The 23,228-nt window shown below is 37.1% G+C and overlaps 2 protein-coding genes across 3 annotated transcripts in view; both read right to left on the bottom strand.

The window, feature by feature from the left end:
* Positions 1–2,977, bottom strand: part of LOC139119372 (long-chain fatty acid transport protein 6-like) — a 37,787-nt gene extending 34,810 nt beyond the window's left edge. The window contains exons 1-3 of one of the 2 annotated variants that reach the window (XM_070683163.1): positions 2,393–2,977; positions 546–758; positions 191–349 (exon numbers count right to left, since the gene is read on the bottom strand). In XM_070683163.1, the coding sequence (XP_070539264.1) occupies positions 191–349; positions 546–758; positions 2,393–2,873 (853 nt within the window). In that variant the 5' untranslated portion in view covers positions 2,874–2,977. The remainder of the gene's footprint in view (positions 1–190; positions 350–545; positions 759–2,392) is intronic. The other variant, XM_070683162.1, reaches the window with a different exon arrangement.
* A 7,177-nt stretch (positions 2,978–10,154) lies between these two features.
* The window catches only part of LOC139118173 (long-chain fatty acid transport protein 6-like), a 31,160-nt gene continuing 18,086 nt past the window's right edge, over positions 10,155–23,228 (bottom strand). The window contains exons 7-9 of the mRNA XM_070681467.1: positions 16,277–16,469; positions 13,030–13,127; positions 10,155–12,415 (exon numbers count right to left, since the gene is read on the bottom strand). Of these exons, the coding sequence (XP_070537568.1) occupies positions 12,108–12,415; positions 13,030–13,127; positions 16,277–16,469 (599 nt within the window). The 3' untranslated portion in view covers positions 10,155–12,107. The remainder of the gene's footprint in view (positions 12,416–13,029; positions 13,128–16,276; positions 16,470–23,228) is intronic.

The following is a 23,228-nucleotide window of genomic DNA, read 5'->3' as shown; positions in this document are numbered from 1 at the left end:
ATACATACATACATACATACATACATACATACATACATACATACATACATACATACATACATACATACATACATGCATGCATGCATACATACATACATGCAGGCAGGCATGTAGGAATGCATGCATGCATGCATGATAGGAGACCTTTTAGGAGAAGATACAATGATAATATTTAAGTAGCAAACAATACCTCGATTTAAAGCTAAACCGCAAGCAAGCATAAAGCCAGAACTATGGTAGAGTGGAAGGCAAATATAGATACGGTCATTTCGCTGTACATCTAAATCCATCATCAAAAAGCACGTCATCACATGTGACGCATGGGTGATTTTGACCGCTTTCGGGTGACCTGTTAGGGAGGAAGTATATTAATATCTATTAGGTGATGTGCTTATTTAACTCGGATGTAGAATTATTATGTGTTGCAATATCGGCGATAGCAATGAATGTTGTCACTTTGCATCTGGCATCAAATTGTGGGACGACGAATTTAGACCTGTTTGGCTGTGAAAAATATCGCGCGAGAGAGAATACAACAATCATACCTGTTGTGCCAGAGGTGAATATATAGACATTGACGTCGTCCTCAGAAACGTCGATTCTTTCATCTTTTGATATCGGTTCAGCAGGAGATGTCAACATTTCCTCTCTGATATCTCTGATATAACTTTGATTATCGCCATGGAAACTCCATACGTTGACCTTGATGGCAGCCGATTGGTCTTTAATGTCCGCAACAGCTAATAAAAGTTCCGTCTCTAGAAAAAGAAAATAAAAATCGTGAGCAACAATATGTAGGGCGCAAAATGGGTGGACTTTATCACTGCACCTCTTGGTGCCATACGCAACTGCTTCGCAAGGTTGTCTGTGAATTCTCCATTTGTTTAATTGCAATTATCTGATAAATTTGTAAAACTTTGACTGGGAATATAATATTCTATCACTAACGGTGTTATACCTTTCAACGAGTTGTAGGTCTGCCTGAAGTGGTTAGGGGCAACATCAAAAGTTCAATATAATAAATCTAACTTAATTGCTTAAGTTTGGCCTCAGACCCCCCACTCCCCCTTCTATCTTAACTGACCTAAAATTGAAAAACATTGCGGACTCATACCCTGTACTAATTCTTTCAAACGACGTACCAATGTACCATTGAATTATATGAAAATTAAAATCATTATAAAATAACACAAATTCGGGTGACTGGATCGATTTTAGCGTACGAAAAACAGCCTTGAAATCGTAAAATTTGCCAAAAAGACGTTAAATCGCTTTTGACTGCACAGAAATTAATTTGGCCAAAACCCCCCCCCCACCCCCAAACTTAAGCAATTAAGTTTTTTTTCAAACATCGATCTTTTGACGTTGCCCCTTACATAAGATTTCATGTCCAGCTTAGCCAAATCTTTCTTTAAAAACACAAATGGAGTTATTTGGAATCAAATCCAATGTTTTAATGTGCAAGTCAGCAATGTCATTGACGGGAACCTTATTACTGACCATAAAAGTAAGATTAACTAGACATTGTGTAGTAAATTGTGAAATGTAAAGCTGGAAATCTGAGTGAGTGTAATGAGCGATCTCGCCGCTATGATTCCGGTCATTCTAAATTCACGTTACACAATGGTGTTAGTCGTTGATAATATTTTAAATTTCATATTTCATAAAAAAGTCATGCACACTCCTTATCGATCAGTGGCCGTACTTTAGATAATGCATTAATGGGCAGACTCACAGACATCTTTACAACACCAACTCATATACGAAAACGCAGTTCAGCGCTTCAAACACCGCTCTTTGAACATGTTTATCGCGGACATCCAGAGGTCACACTGAACTTTGTCTTCTGAGATTTATGTCACACTATTAAATTGTAAACTGAACACAAAGGGTATACTGAAGTAGAAGTCTGTACGTGTTGCACACATACAAAATGAACTGCTGTTTTATGAGTGTACTGTAAGGTCAAAGAAAAAAATTGAGCTGTTCCGATAACCCGACCTTCCCTACTTTTTGCCTGCCGACCCTAAACTTTTTAGAGCTACGTAAACACTTAAGTAAATAAACGAAAGAAAAAAAACCTGTAAAATCACGTATTCGTCGCCGGGCATTTGAGTTTTGGTTGAACGAGGACGTCTTTTATGTTTTTATTTCTTTTACATGTATGATACATTTTTTCTAGGAATGTTGTGGCCAGTGTCTGATCACCCTGAACTACTGAAAAGTGCATATTTAAAATATTTTGGAACAAAAAATCCCTACCGACCTACCTACATTGTTTTTGAAAACCATGTTATCGGAACAACACTTTGTATTTTTGTTTTGGCCTAAACAGTAATGGTAACTAGAACGAATTCATTTGGAGTAGAAACCCCTTCAGTATGATTCTCACCGTGTCCTACCACTAGTAGCTTGGCTCCAGTGACATCAAGACAATGGATTATTGCTTCACCACGCAGGTTGTAGTTGATGAAGGCGCAACTTATTCCTAACTTTGCAAAGCCAAAGTACATCCATAAATACGCTGGTTCGTTGTACATAAACATGGCGACGGTGTCTCCTCGCTTGAGTCCCTGTCGGCGAACAAAGTTTGCAAACTGATTGGACATACGGTCGATGTCCCCGTAGGTGTATATTGTGTTGTTGTGTATAACGAATGTCTTGTATGGCTGCTTCTTTGCTTGCTCCTCGAAGATGTCGACTACATAGTGCTTCCGTTCCATTAGACTGTTTAAAGCTGCCTTAAACCGCCAACCAAATCTGAGGGTGCGCCAATCATGGCCCCAGTATGGATACACATAATTCAGCAAACCTACAGTGGCCACTGCACCCGAAGCTATCTTCAAAGCTTTGTTAACGTCCGGCGATGACATTTTCCGTGGCAAATCCGACGTCTATCAAACGTTTTTAAGACTGGGTAATTCAGGCAAGACTCTGAAGCACGAACACTTGACCCTAGACACTCTGAGTTCAAAGGCTGTGACCTCATTTGAATGATGAATGTACCGGGCCGGCATATAAAATAATAAACCATCCGAAGAATTAAGGGAGCGTTCAGTTATTATGGCCCGGGTTGGGCCGGCAAATTCTTCCTTTCCATTGGTCAAAAAGTGAATTTTTACGCAACTAGCAGAAGACAAAATGTGGCTGATAGAGTGCTTCGTCCTAAAATATCAAATCATAGTACATAACATCGGAGTCTATTGTGCAAACTATTAACATGTTCCCATGAAAAAATCTATATTAGTAAATTAAGGTATGTTTGATGATTCATGTAAATGTACTTTGCTTGCAATGGCAGGTAAAAATTGCGAGTACAAAAATTTGATTTTTGGATTTCATTGATAATGTTGATTCACTTTTAATGGTAGTCTATGAGAAAACTATTTAACACTTTTTCAATACAAAACTAGCAATATCTGAGCATTTATAGATGTTTGATTATTTGATAGGAATAGGTTGGTTACAACTCGTACGGCCCTCATTGCCCTCATTGCACTCAGCGGGCATGATTTACAAGAAACAAGCCTAAGAGTTGCCAAGGCAAAATGTTCATGTGACAGATAATTATACTTTTATTCAGATTTACAGTTAAATGACTTCAGAAATGAAATCATGCAGCGAATCATTTTTATTTATCAGAATACTTTTGAAAACTGGAACTGCTTTTTGACGGGATGGATACTTATGAAAATCAAGTGACCCCCCTGTGCTATTTGAAAAATACATGACCTGCCTTTTCAGTTTTCAAATTTAAGGTGACCCCCGATTTTGCCGGCCAAACCCCGGCCGTAACTGAACGCATCCTAGTTTTGAATGACGAACTGCAAGTGACGATTAACGTTTTTAGGCCAAACAAAATACTTTGCGCTGTTCCGATAACATGGTTTTCAAAATTAGGGTAGGTAGGCCTATGTCGGTAAGGATTTGTTTTTCAAAATATTTTTATTTTTAAATACGCATTTTTCAGGGGTTCAAACCCTGCAGCTGCTAAGAGTTCCATCAACAAATTGGATTAATGGTTGACGTTTATGTTTGTTTGAATGTCTTAGAACTTGAACTTGCTGAATCATAATTCTTTTGACAGCAAATTGTACAGTCCGGTTTCAGACCTGCTTGTCTTCTGTGGTGCAAACTGCTGGTCGCCCGCCATCAGAACTTGAAATGCATCAACGGTTTTCTTGGCTCCCGTAATTCCTCAACTTTCGCAGTCGCTGACAATAAAAGTGAATCATGGTCACTGAGTGAATGTATTTCACGTTGAAGCATAGCGGCCTCGATTTCCGATTATGATGATAATGAAGATGATGGTGCTGCTGCTGCTGATGATGATTAAATATTTATAAAATGAAGAAAAATAAAATATATTTGGAAGTAAATTTGTTGTTGTTGTCATTATTATTATTATTAACGTTGTTGTTGATAGTATTTACAGTAAAGAACAAAGTATGCGCTGAAAAATGCAATACGGCCTAACTATACAAATGCGCTGCAAAATTCAATACAACCTAACTATACACAAGGCTTGTCTCTTCATTTTCACATACTTTTTTTTCCATCGCCAGAAATGTACCTAGCAAGCATCGAAAGTGGTAAATTCGACGTAGGGTCAAAGTACATTAGTCCTTCTCAATCATACTCAAACATTATACCTCTTACCGACTAACAGTCGACAAATCAGCAGGTTTTACAGTGCATCTTGTCGTCTCTTACATTCCAGATTTAAAAGACCCCGCGTTGGATTAAATCACATGTGCGCATTTCAAATCAAACCAATGGCAGAGCCTGTACTGAACGAATGGGCCCAGCGTGAAAACCCGGAAGTAACGTAAGTTTCATCAAAAACAAAAAGAGTCATTCATATTTGTACGTCGTTGTCGCACTTTATGTGTAAGTGTATTCCGAATTACTGAATCTTATCATTGTCAGTTCATTCGCCACGTATTCAGTCGGTGTATTACAAAGCCGACTGGAAGGTAAACCGCAAGCATAGCTGACGTTGGCTGGTCCTACTTGTTCTTGACTCACACACATTTCAAACACCTTATGCCGTTTCCGTTGACAATTACTCTCTCGTACAGTGTATCTTCGAGGCATGATGTTTGCATCAATTTATCAGAAGCATGACGCTATCTCCTATCTCCTTCTCGTACGATCTTGAACCAACCTTCACAGGCCTTGGCCGTGCGAGGAACGCTGCGAAATAAAATCTCTACAACGGAGGGCGTAGACTTGGTTCAAGTCTGTGATTTGTGAATGTTTGAGTGGAGTGAACGCAATGATTTGTATTTTGCTCTCATGTGAAACGCGCGCGTGAGTGGACGCGATGAGTAGGGTGAAGGCGATGAGTGGAGTGAACGCTATACAGCGGAGTTTCACCCGGAATCACAGACTTGGCTTTCTTGCAGGTTTGCGTTGCTATAAATTATTCATGAGATGACGTTTTCATTACTCATATTTTATTCATAAGATGACATCACTAAATTTTACACATTGGGAGGAGTTACCAATTGACCCAAACGAGACGTGCATAAAACTCACACGGCGTTGTTGACAAAATGTCGAGTGCGGGTACGACCTCTGTTCTATCACCGAAAACGCGTGAAAATATCTGTGTTGTTTGTTGGGCCCATGTTACAAAATGCGAAAATCGTGGCCGGTTATTCAAGGATGGAAAAAGACACCGTCCTTACAGTTGTAGCCTGTTTCTCTTACGTGCCCAAAGCGATGGAAATCACAACAATGTGGGGCGACTTCGTATGTCAGTGATTTTCCGCTGCCGGTTGGTGCGCAGACGAACACATCTTTTCCCTCAATGTAACTCTCAACAAGCTTTCTTTGGTAATCTCGCATGATTAGCGATGGTCGACCGATCAGTAGTAAAACGCGGTTGATGTACGAACTTGATGCCATTATTCGCCCAGATATAAAACGTACTCGATGTCTAGCTTTGCACGGAGATGACAACAAACTTTTTAATGCATGCAGAGGTTTATTAGCAAGCGTTCTTCTTATTGGCCAGAATAACGGCGGGGGCTGTCAATCATTTTGTATTTGCTCTACGTCACTGTGTACACAGTCCGTCTCACCGCCTGTACTTTGCAAGAAGTCCAAGTCGGTGAATCCGGCAGAAACTAACTCACTACTGCGCAGACTCAAACGTGACGCATTCAATCGCTGGGAAAACCTGGCGTGAGCTGCCAAATCCGGATAGGTTTGTACGAAATAGGAGAGACACAAGAGAAACTATTATAAATGATTTTATTTTTTAAAATTCACCGACTTGAACCAAGTCTACGGAGGGCGTAAAAAATGTGGAAAAAAACTACCAGAGTAATGTGCAGAGTTGCAAGAGGCCGAGGAGGAGAATGCAAGATGTCACCCTTTCGCATCGAAAATGTGGAAACATTGATATGTTTAATGATGCAATCTGGTAAAATCTGAGAGGTGTTTCAATTTGTTTGCACTAGATGGACACACTAGGGACAGAATGACAGAGGGGGCCTCTCTCGCATCAAAAAACTTTGAGAAAATGATGTGTACAATGGTTAAACCTGACGTGTTTCAATATGTTTTACACTAAATAAGCCTGTTCGTAAATGACATTGGAAATTGATAATTATATTGTTTGCATGATTAGTGCTTGAGTTACAACAGTCAACAATCAAACATTGAAGACATTGCACTTCCTCGGGTATTTTGAAAATGTTATCTCTGTCAAAGGCGGCGCACCTTCAGAGAATGAGAGAATAAGAGAGTCGGATTTCCCAAATTTTGCGACTTTTTACTTTGGTCTGCAATGATCAATTTTTTTCTAGACATTACTAGGTCAAGTTTTTTGTTCTTCACCTGCCGACAAGTGTTTTCCAAAAATCCTACAGCCAACCCCAAACTCGAATGGTTTTCCCCTTCGATTTTAACCGCAACTCTAATACAGCAACCGCGTCGTACTTTTAAGATTCTGGATGTAAATGACCAACTTCATTACCAAGGATTGAAATAGTGACATTTTAAAGACAATATGACTTAATAAGTGGAATCGAAAACATCTATTCAAAGATTCAATTGTATTATTCTGTAACTAGAATGCAAATAGATACAGCTGATGAGGCTTCAATATAACACTGATATTATCTATGCTACTCGAAGTGAACGCTGGGTATCAGCATTTCAAGGAGAAACTTTATATTTAAACCGTTGTGACGAGTGAGATTATTTGAACATTCGAATCAATATCATTGATTGTTATTGGGCGACTTTGATATTGAATATGATCAAACAGAATTGGCTGTGCAGGTGTCAGTTTCATTCGTTGTTATTGTCACTTTTGGCAATGCGTTTCTTTGGCGCAAACTGTTTCATTAATGACCAGAGAGTTTTGTGAGAATGCAATGTGTAGTTTTGTCTGCTTTATAGTTTGGCTTTTCTAGTTACAATGTACAAATATGTTGATTCGTTCAAAGGTTTGAATCTACAACCGGCGATGTCAATATAATACATCTGATTTTTTATTTCCTTCTGATAAAATACTTGTTTAATGAATCTCCTTTATTGTACTTGTAGGTTCCAGTTTTGTCAAGTTTATCCATCATACGTAGAAACCGTGGGCAAGAATACGTCGGTAGTGAAGTTGTTACATGTTTGTAGAACTCTGAAGGCTTAAACGTTGCTCACGTTTTCAGAACATTTCTCTATCAGGGCACTTGATTTGATTATATAAGAGATATGATGTTAGTAAAATAGAGGTATTACTAAATGATGCATAATTATTATGAAAGCTGACAAATCTTAACTATTATACAAGCGCCCTGAATAGCCTAAAAACTCTAGGATTCTACGTAAGCGTATGTTACATTCTCTGATGGCATTCGATGACTGAAGATCCGTCCATTAATTGCATATATATATATATATATATATATATTATATATATATTATATATATATATATATATATATATATATATATATATATATATAATTTTTATTTATGTAATCTTCGCCCACTCATGACCTGACTTTAATTATTCCAGAAAAACCTGAATTCTCCTCCTTGACTTTGGATTCATGTAGTCATATTTGAAGTTTTTGGAAGTTCATGTTTACTGCAAGTAGAGGTATTGTTAGATCAGCAATAAGCATATCAATAAAAAGTGAAGATTATTTTGATATCTTACATAATCATTAAAATATGAATACAGGGCGGCACGAATTTTCAATTTGACACTGGTATCACTTCAGCAGTGTTTATTTCGAGGCCTTCACATTCACACTGGTTTTATTCTGTTGACTTTGCACGATTTAACCTCAAGCATGCAAGCTAAAGAATTTCTCACTCCTCATTTTGTCTGACTCAGAACAATGCCAACATGCATTTGATGCACTTAAAGCAATACTTCAAAGTGTTCCAGTCTTGTCTGCACCAGATTTCAGTTTGCTGTTCCAATTTGCTGTAGAAGCTAGTGATATCGATGTGGCTGCTCGTGCTGCTGCTGTATTTCACGAGGATAGTCATGGGACAGATACCCTGTCTGCTACTTTTTACGCTAATGTAACAAATCCCAGTAAAACTACTCTAGAAATGAAAAATAGTGTTTATCTTTGATATTACCTTAGCAGCATTTTGAATTCTATGTTACTTCTTCAAATATTCCAGTATTGGTTTATATTTTAACTGGTGTCTTGCATTTCATGCAAGTATGAGCCGATTTCTTAATTCAAAACACACTATCCCCCAAACCTATTCAGCATTTCAAAATCATGGTGACCCCCTATCAAATACAGGGTGAACCCCATGGATCCACCACTCCTTCCCCGGTAGGAAAGAAACTAATCATCCCTTAAATGGAGATTTTTTGAAAATATTTAGGTGGCCAAAAGAACAAAAATCTCGCCTTTAATTTCAACAAGAAACAAACAAACAATCAGATAAATTACTTTGGCAGCAACAATAGGAGCCGATTTTGATTTCACTGTAACGATGATCGTTACTCAATTCTGAGGAGAGAACTGAAAGTGAAAATTCCTGTGATGTGATATTTACGCACCAGCCAAATATATTAATTCATTCACAATTTCATTCATGGTATTTCTCATTTTCTTTACCCAGTATAATTCTACATAGCTGGAAAATATTGTAATTGGTGGAGATTTTAATTGCTCTTTGAAAGGTATTGATCGAATCAGTACAAGGAATTTTAAAGAATGTGCAAGAGTGAAAAAACTCGGTTATTCCACAGATTTAGTGGCTAATGACCGACTTCGATCTTTAAGGTTCTTTCACACCTAGCATGAAGATAAATCTATGCTTATCTCTGGAAAGAAACGCCTCTTTATTTAGCCAGGCACTTAATTTTGTTTAATTCCACGCCATTTCCTCAACAATGACGCTGAAACGTCAATATTACAGCAAGTGTTTGTTCTGACCATCCGGCCATCTGTTTACACTAGGATAAGGATTGCTCTGTGCAGTAGAGGGATCTTGACTACTACATTTTTATCTCCGGTTTGTTGGAAGATTAAATTTATCGTAAAAACATGTAACCAATATTTCAAATTGGGTGTAAGCTTATTTCACCTAGTCCGATGATTGAAGAATAATTACTGATCGGATGAAAATGGAAATTCTCAAAATTTACTATGTCTTATTGGAAACATGAGAAAGAAAGAAAAAATAAATCCATGTTGGACAAAGAATTGAATGAAATGGATACATTATTGTTTGAAAGGCAAACTGAAGAAAACCAAGTCAAATATGGCAAAAATTAAAAATCGAATATCAACAACATCTAGAGTAACAAACAAATTTAGGGGTGATCGTTCGTTCAAAAATCATATGGTACGAGAACGGATAGAAAATGCAAAAATATTTTCTCTCTTGAGAATAGAGAAACTACAAGGAAAAATACATTTTCGAAATTACAATACTCTTACAAATAACGATGTCCAAAGAACATAAAAATTTTATGAGAATTTGTACTTTGGAAGAAAAAAAAATTAAAATCGTTGTGCATGTTTTTTGGTCTTTCAGATAGAAACATTCCCAATATTTTAAAATTGACATACACAAAATTGAAAGGCTAATTATTATGGATGAGTGTGAAAGGTCATAAGGTAGGGTATGATAGTAAATATGATGGATCTACTATTGAGTTTTATTGCAACTTTTTGAATGCAATTTGCCCTTTTCATTGTCGAAAATTGCATGTCATTGAGTGAAACGGAACACCAAAGTATCATTACCTTGAAGAGACCAGTCATTGTTGATGACACAGTCTCCCCTTGTTAATGTGTACTTTAGTAGAGGATAGAGTCCTGGAAAACCAAAGTATCATTACCTTGAACAGACCAGTCATTGTTGATGACACAGTCTCCCCTTGTTAATGTGTGCTTTAGTAGAGGATGGAGTCCTGTTGATTAATTGGGTCATTGATTAAAAATGCCGCGATACAAACGGGGCCTAATGACCGGAAGTGAGTTCCATGGCGGTGAAAACATAAAAGCAATCTTGGCTGCCACCCTAATTACAAAAGGTTATTAAATAGGTCAATAATTAATCGACAGAATTTGCCAGACAGTTTTGCATTCTATTATAACACTGACATATTAACACCAGTACTACCACATTTTATAAAGATTTGATGAAGTAATTGTGGACATTCACCGTAAAAATAAATTTTACTATATATGCAAATTTGCAAATGATTTAAAGGAGACTGCTAATTGACATTGAATTGTATTACACCACTGAGGGATCAACATCTGTACCGAGATTCATCAAATATGATGCAGTATTTCTGGACATACCACTCACGGAAAGCTCATTAAATATGCAAATTAAAAATAAATTAAAATGACACTGATAAACGTCTCTATTCACTGTTGAAGCAATATCAGCTCAACATCTGTACCAAGTTTCATAAAATGTAATAAACTGTTTCATGACTTATCAGTCTAATTAAGAAAACTCATCCAAGTTAATGGACGTTCATATGTATACTATAGTGTATTATCCTTGTACCAAATTTGAAAGAAATTGGCTCAGACATGTCTGAGGTATCTGTGTGAACGGAAGCACGGATATGGCCCAACCTATAACTCTGCTTGACCTTGTTCATGGAGACTACAAAAGGAATTAAGATCATTCCAATTTTGAGCACTGGCGCCAAAATTCCCTTAACTGATATTGATAGCAAACTTGCGCCAAAGGTTCAGTGGTTTGCGTTGAACATATGGCAATATGGAAAGTAGACATACTGTCTAAGTTGAGAAAGTTGCCAAGACAGTCTAGTGTAACTATCTTTTAGCGGTACTATCAGTCGATCACAAAAGATTCACTATGCGAAAGTTGAAACATTTGTCTGGAAGGAGTTCATATGTAGCCAATACAACATCACCAGATCCGTACAAATAACGCTCACAAATGATGCGTTCTGAGAGGGAAGTGCGTGGATGTGTAGTGTTGTTTTGACTACTCGTAACCCCTTCCCGACAATTTGATGATTTCACTTTCGCAGAGTTTTTTTCCTTATTATTGACCGATATAACTGCCAAGGCAATAATTACATCTGACAGAGTTGGCAACTCCTCTATATTTAGAAAGTATGTTTAGTTTTCGTATTGTGAACGGTTCAAAACGAACCACTGTAATGAATCACATTAACCATTAAAAAATTGATGTGCCAGAATAGTTACATAGGGAAAGCTATTTGTCTCATTGACATTATACACTGTACAAGAGAGAGGAATTTACCTGGTATGCTGTTATTAGTTGACTTTCGACAGGCATTGGTTTGGAAATATATAAATAAAAAATATATATTGCTTTTGTTCCACTTAAATGTGGTTTTACTGATGTGTAAAAGATGCTCGAATTGACTCAATTCAGATTGTTTGAATAACGATAAAAGTTGCAAATGAGAGAGAGAAGGCAAAATTCTTTTTCAACAATTACTTTATAAACTTGGGTATCCCTGCTTTCAAAAGTACCTTAAAGGTTTAATGATAAACTCTATGGGCAATGCTGGTCACTAAATTTGCTCGTGCAAAGTTGGAAATGAACGATATGTTATTCTTTGTTACCTTAATAATAATCTCCTAAATTTCGCCTTACAGCTTGGCTTTCCCTGCCAAAATATGCAAATAAGCAGCTTTGTTCAAGTGTTTGTATGTTCTACCAGAATCATCAATATAATACATCTTCTCCTTGACCTCGTTTGGGTTGAATGCTTCTTCAACAAGATCCCCTTTCTTGTACTTGAAAGTGCCAGTAGTTTCCAGCTGCTCCATTATGCGCAGGAATTTTGGACAAGCATACTTTGGTAGCGAAGATGTAACGTAGTTATAAAATTCTTTGAGGTCAAAGGTTTCTTCATTCTCCAGGACCAGAGCAGCCATACCAGCTCGGCCATCGTGTCCTTCAAAACATGAATATGATTATGCATTAAGATTTTCAAGTTTATAGTTTTCTCTGAACGAATATCGAAACAAATAGTATAAAAGAAAGTGATACGAAGATGCGTTGATACCTTGAATTTCCAGGCTTAAAAAGGAAAAAATACACTGTTTTATCAATGTAAATAACCAAAACGTCCAATAGGTCATATCAAATCTGATTAATAAACGCCAATAGCCTTGTACAATGTGATATTAATAATATTGTACGAATTGTCCTTTGTTCACCAAACCTGAATGTATTAGAATAAGCTGACATATGTTTGGCTCTCTGACCTTGTATGTTTAATGTCATCGTGTACGAAGTATGCATCTCTCAAAAACATAAAAAAACTCTCACCTTGTGAGATTTTCACAATCTCGAAAGTCTAGTCCACTAAATCACCAATGAGCAAACTATATTAAATATGTATAAAATGTTACTATGGATCCTCCTTTCAGTCCACTGTAACTCTACTCATTAAAGGACATTATCATAGTAATAAGTTCTTTATTTTTGAAGTATAATAAGGGGATACTGACACATTAAATATATTTGCAACTCTGTCTAATAATAAAGCCCTCTAAAGATACTTACCAAGTATTTTCACTCCGTAGACATTCACCTCTTTAATGTTCGGATTCTTTCCAATAATTTCTGCTACTTCCGTTGTCGCAACATTTTCTCCTTTCCACCTTCATACAAATGAGATATGTAATTTAATTCTTGCGAAAAATATCAACGCTTAAAAACTGTTTCTCATATATGCTTGCAATACATTATTCTCAACTTTTGAAAAATATACTGAGACTTTCTACAGAATGAAGACGGACAACGAGATTTGTACTGTAGGAAAATTTTCATCTTTAACGAAAGTACGTATGAACAAAATATCGCCCTGATGAAATGCTCGGGATGCCAAAATTCTTTCTGGTTTATGTGTCTTTAGACGAAACGTTCACTGTTTCGACATCATGCCAAGTAACGCAGTCAGGAATTGACCGGCCAGAGATCCTTTCAACCCATGAAAACCACGGGTAACCAGCTTATTTGATATGCATTTATACACGGATTTCCCATGACGTGGTTGAGTTTTTATGCAAATAGGCAAATAACAAGCTGTTAGTCATGTGAGTGGCTATTTACTTTGATGAAAATAAGAAGACAAGTATCAGTGACAAGCGTCCAGTGAAACAATAAATGGCTAAATAGTTTGTTCACACCTGTAGTCTGATCAGGATCGGCGGAAGGTTGACTGATCTTTTTTGTAAACCTTGTCCTTGCCCAGCCCTTGAACACAACTACGACATACACAAAATACACAACTTTCCGACGACCATACCACAGATCTGATTTAAAATGCTTGAAATAATGCCAAGTACACAACAAATGCGTATGCAACATGGATGAGCTCGGTCGACTGATCCGCAGTACCAGATCACATGGGCCAAAACTGACGAAAAATGTCTCTACTTACTATACTAGTTCTGTCCATATAAAAACACATTGATTGCACAGCAAACAAGATAAAAGCAATAAACCTCTTAACAGAAACAATCCATTCTTTAAATTCGCTACATGTAAAATTTTCAACTTTATTCCTTACTTCAAAACGCTTTGTAAAATTTGTGTTAAGTCTTTTGTAAAAAAAGTGGACTAAGGGATTTTTACAGATCCCGCCGTTTCAGATTAGTGACTTTGCAGAGTTTGGATTGGCGTTATGAGTGAGAAATCAATGTGATTTGTATGAACATATGCGTTTAGCGTAGTTCTCTTTTTGGAGGAGGTGATTGCCCCGAAAATGACCGTTTACTCAGCTTAAGGTAGATAAATACCTTTTAGACAATTTCAGAGTTTTATTTTTTCTCACTTGAAGAAGTTCCAAACCCAACAAAGTATAGATTTTCTGAAAGCCCTAATATAGAGAAATCCAACCGAGCACAGTACACGGTCATTATTTGCATAAGAATCACGTGAAAAGCGTTTTACTGAACCTTCAAATTATCAGTGTCTGCGATTTTTTCTCGGCGTCTCCATTCAAATTATATGGCGTGACAATTACAATTCCTTGAAAAGCACTTTAGTCTAACACATTCAAGAGCGCATAACAAAAAAAGACATATAAAGGAAATCCCAGACACGGATTTTGAGTTCATTGTGTTTCCAATGGACAGTTTTGATCATTGATCATCCTTAAGAGAAATATCGGAAATGGACCACGCAAACATAATTAAATTATGTGATCTGAATTGCAGATTCTTTATTTTCCGTGTTTTGGAAGTCCTATAGGATGTAGTTGTATTTTGGCAAGGTTGTGCCATCATAAACAAGTATATCCGAACGCGAAATAGCCATGCAGTCGCCCGAGGTATAGTCTTTGACTGCTGGACTTGTTTCTTTCGATTTTCCAATTCCTGCTTCTTCAAGGTCACGTGTGACGACGTGATTGTGGGTTGAGCGACTACAAGATGAAGTTGTATTTGAAAATGAGCAACAACAACGACTTCATGACTCAAATAATAATGAGAAACGCAAAATCCCTTTGCTCAAGACTCTATTGCTTGCCTACGAACAGGACATAGTCCGACAACGTTGCACGAAAGCAACGTTTTCAACACCGGCTTTTCTTTTCTGTGATTACGCAGCCTTGCCATACGGGGAACGTTACTCGGTTGATCTTCGACAGTGTTCGGCAATGGTCGGTTACCCCTAGGCACAAAGTATTATTCATGCTCGGATAGATACGATTCAAATGTCGGGGAAAATCGGTCAGGGATCGTGGCTGCTCAGTTACGTCGTCGCTTGTTTAATGCTGGCAAAATTGTTACACAGGAAGATATTTCATTTCACAAAAGGTGAAACAGCCCTGAAAACTGAGGTCAAATTTAATAAGTAGCAAAAACGGTCAATTTTACTTGTGGTCAGCTAATGATAAGCCTCCTGCGCCGGACAGCATTGTCAGTACTTTTCACAGTGGCTTTCCTCCACGTCGTCTATTTTGCGTCTGTCAATCTCTCATTCACATTTTGGAAATGGCATTGTCACTGTGTCAATCGCTGAAACAGCAAGCTTTGTAAGTACGAGCATGGAGGTACCTCCGTGATACGATGTTACGTTGTTTAGTGCAAAAGACACTGACGTACGGATAAAGAAATATGGACAGAATGAGAAAAACTTGAGTAACTGGAGTTTTTTTATAGGCTGTCGGATATGTTATCGGATTGATTGATCAGATATCGGCAAAATTAAAACGGTATCGGGCCCGATACGCCAAAAACCGTTTTTAAAGCACACTGCATACGAGCTACCGGAATCAGTAGGAGGGCTTCATATTATTGCTAATCTAAAACAGGCAAAAAAACCCTTTTAAACAAGTACTGGGGTCGTTTGTTGAAACAGGTATAACTACTTGACAAAATCGCTACATTTACAATCTCAGGGTAGTATCCCAGTCTCCTTATCATGGGACGGAACTGGCGAGTGTACAAAAATGCGTAATCGCTCTGGAACCAGTCTTTGTTTATCTGCTAATTCCAATTAACGATGACCAGTTAGCACCTCAGTAAACTTCTCCTCCAAGCGACTGAGGGAAACCGTACTTGACAGTCTGATGTCATAGGCTAACTTGGCATTATACTAATTTATGTGAATACATAAACAGCCAGGCAGACCGGTCATTTCTGGCGGTACTTTTCTCATGATACCTGAAGCGCATGTAAGGAAAGACGCCAAGGAAAAATGATATAAAATAGGTGTGTGAGGTGTGATGGTGATCTGAAAATAGTCGAGCCTAAATATGACTGTATTATATGACTTGTAAGACTCAGCAAATTTGCAAGTGTACCTGAAAGTGTCACAGATTCTATCAACAAAGTAAAGGTAGTAATTCTTATCCAGGCGTAGGAGATCACCCATATTGCAGTAGACATCACCATCTTTGAAAGCATTCCTGACAAGCTTTTTTTCGGTCGCCTCTTCGTTCCTACTGTAACCTAGATATTTACCAACTACGGGGCTCAGTAACAGCCCTACCTCACCTTTAAGAAAAATACAACAACAATTACAGTAACAACAACAACAACAACGACAACATCAACAACAACAGAAACAATAAAAGCAACAATGACCATAATACCATTATAACCATACTACAATGATAATGATAATTAACATAATAATAATAATAATAATAATAATAATAATAATAATAATATAATAATTCATCGTTGATGACAACGTCACAACTTGTTAATGGGTACTTTAATTACAAGTCCTCGGAAAGGATAGAGTCCTCTTCATTAATTAGGTGTGTGATTAAAAGTACTGCGATACAGACGGGGCTTGATGGACGAGATGTTGCCAATCATTTTTGCATCAATCATAACACTGACAGATTATCACCGGTACCATATTTCATAAAGTTTGATGCAGTGCTTCTGGAAATTCACCATAAAGCAAAAATTCATTATGTAAATGCAAATTAGCAATTAATTTAAACGATACCGCTAAGTTTTATTGAATTGTATTTGAGGTCAACATCTGTACCAAGTTTCATCAAATTTGATGCAGTATTTGTAGACATATCACTCTATTTCGGAAGTTCATTACATATGCACTTACAAATTACTGAACACGACACTGATAAATGTCTTTATTCACTGTTAAAGCAATGTGAGCCTAATATTTGTACCAAGTTTAAAGAAATTTTATGTAGTATCTCTTGACATGTCAGCCTGATTACGAAAATTGTCAATAATTGACATGATACTGCTACATGTGAATTAAATTGATGAGCATATGTATGATATATGTCATTGTCCTAGTACCAACTTTGAATAAAATCGGTTGATAAATGACTGACTTAAGACTCAGAACATGAAAAATCTTATCATAATGGCCGCCACGCAGCCAATGTATTTGATCTTACCATTAAAAAAATCAACGTGCAGATGTATGACATAGGTAAATGTCCTTGTACCAACTTTGAATAGAATTGGTTGAGACGTGCCAGAGTTATGGCCATTAACATGAAAAAATCCGAAACAAAATGGCCACCACGCGATCATATTGAATCTTTTTGTGAAACAAATTTACGTGCATATTTATGAAATAAGACATTGTCCTTGTACCAACTTTGAATAAAAAGCAGTTGATAAATGTCTGAGTTATGACTCAGGACATGAAAAACTCGTAACAAAATGGCCGCCACGCAGCCAATGTCTTTGATCTAACCGAAAAAATAAACATGCTTATGTATGACGTAGGCCAATGTCTTTGTACCAATTTTGAATAATATCAGTTGAGACGTGCCTGACTTATGGCTCTGGACATGGAAAAAATGCAACAAAATGACTGGCACGCGGCCATAATGGATCATATCGTGAAAGAAATCGACGTACATATGTATGAGATAGGTCAATGTCCTTCTACCAACTTTGAATAAAATCGGTTGATACATGTCTGACTTATGGTTACAGACAAGAAAATTGTAACAAAATGGCCACTAGGCAGCCATATTGGATCATATTGTGAAACAAATTGACGTGCATATGTATGGAATAGGTCAATGTCCTTGTACCAACTTTGAATAAAATCGGTTGAGAAGTGCCTGAGTTATGGCCCTTGACATAAAAATTTGTAACAAAATGGCCGCCATGCAGCTAATTTGGATCATATCGTGATACAAATCGATGTGCATACGTATTACATAGGTGAATATCCTTGTACGAACTTTGAATATCCTTATACTAACTTCACCTATAAGTCCCCCGGATGGTGTCCGTGGGACTAATAATTATCATCAACAGCAGCAGCAGTATCAGCAGCAGGATCAGTAACAGCAGCACCACCACTAGACTCAGACGCAGCGGCAACAGCAGTAAATTAGGGATAAATCTGTCAATATTCTATAAACCTAAACCTTTAGCATTTTTAGTCCCCACAGACACCGTCCGGGGGGGGGGGGACTTATAGGTTTGTTCATGTCCGTGCGTTCGTGCGTGCGTGCGTCCATTCGTCCGTTCACGCAGATATCTCAGAGATGCGCATCTCTGAAGTGATTTCATTCAAACTTGATACAAGGATCATCCTATGTCAGCATATGCACTTCAAATTGTTGTGCGATCCGACCAAATATGGCCGTCTGACGATCATTTTATTTAAAAAGTGGGGACTATGTCATTGACAATGACTTTTTGAAAAAGAGCTCTATTTCTAAAGCGACTGCACTAAATTTGATGAAACTTTTTAAAGATGTTTGTCACACAGAGCTCTGATAGCACGCAGTATTGCATCAATGAATTACTAATTTGCATATTTGATGAATTTTGTAATAAGGGTGATATGTGTAGAAATACAGCAGCAATTTGATGAAACTTGGTACAGATCTTTAGCACACAGTGTCATATAAGTTTACAAAGACATTTAGTGGTATCATGCGAATTAATTGCTAATTTGCGTATTTCATGAACTTTCCGAATTAGTGAGCTATATCCAGAACCACTGCATCAAATTTGATGAACAAGGTACAGATGTTGATCTTGTAGTACTTTAACACTGAGGGAAGACATTAAGCAGTGCCATGTAAATTAGTTGCTAATTTGCATATTTGATGAAATTTTTGTCATTAGTGTGATATGTATAGAAATGTAGTATAAAACATTTGATGAAATGAGGCACAGTTGTTGATCTTTTGGTGGCGCAATGGCATGCATTGATATGTAGTAGTATCATGTCAATTAACAGCTGATTTGAATATTTAATGAATTTTCGTAAGTAGGCTGATATGTCAAGAATTGTTCATCAAATTTCTTGAAAATCGGTATTGATGTCGAACTTACATCGCTTTAACATGTGAATGAAGACATTTATCAGTGTCATTCAAATTAATTGCTAATTTGCATATTTAATGAACTTTCCTAATTAGGGGGCTATGTCCAGAAATACTGCATCAAATTTGATGAAACATGGTACTGATGTTGATCTTTCAGTACTGTAATACTGTGACAAGACATTAAGCAGTATCAAGTCAATTGTTGCTATTTGCATATTTGATGAACTTTCATAATTAGTATGATGTCTGGAAATGCTGTATCAAATTCAAGTGTTACAACGGCATCAATAAAAAGGACTGGTGAATAAAGTACAGTTCCTATAGGTTTTCAAATCCGCTTCATCTACAGCTAGGGAGTCCTTTCCTCATGTCTGTAAGTTGTTTGTTCTGGGGAGCCCTCCCTTCATTGTATTTCGCGCCATTGGCTTTGTACGATCCGGCCGGTCAACATCGCTACTTTTAGACTGAGTGTTCACTCGTCTTCTGTTTGTAAGTTCAAAACTTTTTTCTTCTCGTCTGTACAGATTGATTTTAACTATAGTTCCTTTTATAAACCAACAACTCAGTTTTTCGAATAGTTTTTAAATGGTTTTACGCCAGTGTTGCTCTTTTTCGTTTTTACTAGTCCCATATTTACTGTAATTTTGTTGTTTTTTAGATTCTGATGAAGATTCCCTGTGTGGAATCGAAACGTCGAAGTTTTAGAAATAAACTCTATTTTGGAACAGAGTCTTGTTTTTTCATCCGCTTGTTACAGATGTCGATCTTCCAGTAGTGTTATGGCATGCAAAGATATGTGGTAGTAGCATGTCAAATAACTGACTAATTAGGCGAGAAATATGGCGAGAAATGGTTCATCAAATTTCATGACAGTTGATATAGATGTTGAGCTCACATTGCTTCAACCTGAAAAAAAAGACACTATGCATCGTTATGGTAATTATTTAATTAACATATGTAACGAACTTTCTTAATTAGAATGATATGTCCAGAAACACTTCATCAAATTTGATGACGCTGTGTAAAGATGTTGATCTCACAGTGTTGTAATACAATTCAATGAAACTTAGCGGTATAGTTTATGAAATGTGGTACATGTGATAATCTGTCAGTGTTGTAATAAAATGCAACAATGTTTGGCAACATCCTGTTGATTAATTACTAATCGTCTTATTTAATGACCCTATGTAATTAGGGTGGCAGTCCAGATTGGTTTTACGTTTTCGCAACCATGGAACTCATCTTTAATCACAGACCTTATTAATGAACATGACACTATCCTCTCAAAGGACTTGTAATCAAAGTACCCATTAACACGTGGAGACTGTGTCATCAACGATGACTTGTCATTACTAATACATATGAAATTAGGTGAAAGTTTAACAAGCCATCCAAAGAATTGTGGAGAAATTGTGGTATAATACTTGTCAATATCCTACAAAAATCTATCTTGTTGCGCTTGCAGTTGTAGAGATACATGGAAGTAGATCAAAGTTAGACAAGGTCATTGTGTCAAAAATTGCATCCCGAACTGGTCAATTATGTAACAAACAACATTCCTCTGTCTCTTGTTGGTGTTGAGATATGTGTCAATCGGTCAAAGGTCATCCAAACAATATGTTAAGAAATATTGCACTACACTGGTTAATATGCTGATAAATAAATAATGCTGACACTTCATCGTCAATTCACATGGTCTGTTGATTCTGGTTATGGAGGTTTTATGGTAGTATTTTATGGTTACTGCAGGTTTTTCGTAGATGTCAATAAGGCGACGAAACCGAACGCTATTTGCATTATTGATGCTTTTGAAACAATTGAGCTCAAATGGTCCATTGAATTCGGAGAAGGTGTTTGAATATTATTTCATCATTATTCAAGAATTTTCGTAAACTTCAATATGGCCACCGAATCATGTCACGAATTGTCGGCCAAAGTCACGTGTCCACTAACGATTTTATTCACAAACTATAAAGTGCATACAGCTAGCACGGCACATGCAAATTTCAACTTGATTCGCCGTGTTGTTCTTCAGAGGAAGCCAATTTTGGATTTTCAGAAATCGAATACGGCGGCTAGGCCACATGGCAAGCTGTAATGTCAGGGTATCATGCACCAGTTCTCACATATGCTTAGTCCTGTGCAAAAATTTCAGAACTTTAAACATGCAGCTGTTTTACAGATCAAGGTTTATGAAAAATGGCGGACGAAAATAAGGAAGAAGAAGAGGAAGAAGAAGAAGAAAATTTCTCAGCCTTATAAAACAGGGCCCCTGAGTCTACGCCCTGTTGGCTTGGCCCTTAATTTGCTCACGCTTCGATTTTTTTTCAAAATGTATTGTCTTATCATGGTTACTGTGAACGTTTTAAGCGAATCACAATATCACAGTGATTGGTTCGTTCATGTTGTATGCAACGGAATCGCCGCAAAGCCCACTTGTAGTGTTTGCGCCTCGAAATCGACAGACTCAAAACTTTGCTAAGAAGTTTCTCAACGATTTTATACTATTCCCCTTCGAAATAAGGAATTAAAATCAGGGGTCACAATGCAAAATATGATACTTGAAATGGATAACCCAATATTAACAGACACTTGAAATTCAAAATGGCCGACAACTCTGTGTGAACTCTAATGGGCAAGCGAAGGTTTCGATTCTCACAAAAATAAGCCGGTGAAAACTTCATTTACTCTGAGGGCTTTAAAATGAGCTCCCGGAAGCGGTGACCAAAGAGTTTTGTAAAAGTTTGACAGTCCAAACATCTCTACCACATTGTACAATGACTATTCGGGAAACCATCTAGATAACAAAGACAAAGGTTCTTTCAATGGTGTAGCTTAGCAGCAAAGAAAACAGACGTAGTGTCCAAGGCGATACAAGTACTTTGCTTCGCCGTTGTCTCGTGAGCAGTGTTTATTCTGTGTCCATTTTCCAAACGTAGTCCAGCTGTCGTCAATTTTCATCTTTATTTACCTTCCCCTTATGATTGATATTAAAGAAGTTGTAAATCTGTCTGGAATTAACACAACATTATAGTTGTATATTCACGAGAACTTATTCGGTCCTTGATTTATGTCCACTGTTATCTCGGTCATTTTCCCCCACACTCATGACGTGAGTTTAATTAATCACGAACATTCTTAAGGTCACTGTCCTTCATGACCTTGAAGTCATTAGTCATGTTTACAACTGTCTCAAAATTCAATTAGTCACAAGTGGAAATATTTTTAGAGCAGTAATAAGCATATCAATAGAAGTTGTTGATTGTTCTTATGTTGTCTTACATAACAATTTAAGTATAAATACTGGGGCAGCAAAGTGTTCAGTTAGACATTTGGAATCGTGTCTCTGACGTGTTTCTTCAAGCCTTTTGAAACTCCAGCAGTATTAATTTCAAGACTTCTCAAGACCTTCACAGCAACGCTGGATTTATTCTGTGGATGTTTTGGAGCCTCAAGCCTGCAAGCCAAGGACTGCATCGGCCTGTCTCACTGTCTGACTCTGGAGCTTAGTCGTCCCAGCTGAGATAAGTAGCCTGTACACTTTTACAGTTTGTATTTTATCCCTTGACCTAGCGATTAATTTTATTTTTTGTAATAAATTTCATTTTAAAAGGAAATTGCTGAGTTCACCGTTTTGTTTTGTTTTCTCTCATCTAACATTCTACAGAATTTTGAAGTTAATATTACTTATTCAAATCAGCCAATTGGTGGTTTATATTGATCACAATCCTCTTGTTTTTCTGCAGAAATTAAAAGGCAAATGTCAGGGACTGTTAAGATGGAGTTTAATGTTACAGGAGTTTAACCTTGACATTAAACGTATGGGGGGAGGAGACAATTTAATTGCAGACTTTCTCTCTCGTATTTCGAGCTTATCGTTGTTCACGCTTTTAGTGTAACATTTGTAAAAGAAAGATTATTCTTTGAAAAGTTTTCATTTTTAGAAGAGGGGGTGTGTTATGTA

Source organism: Ptychodera flava, chromosome 19 (genome assembly GCF_041260155.1).
Source record: "Ptychodera flava strain L36383 chromosome 19, AS_Pfla_20210202, whole genome shotgun sequence".
Taxonomy (NCBI): Eukaryota; Metazoa; Hemichordata; class Enteropneusta; family Ptychoderidae; genus Ptychodera; species Ptychodera flava.
Note: the sequence above shows the minus strand (reverse complement) of the source record. Positions and strands in the feature narration are given on the sequence as shown.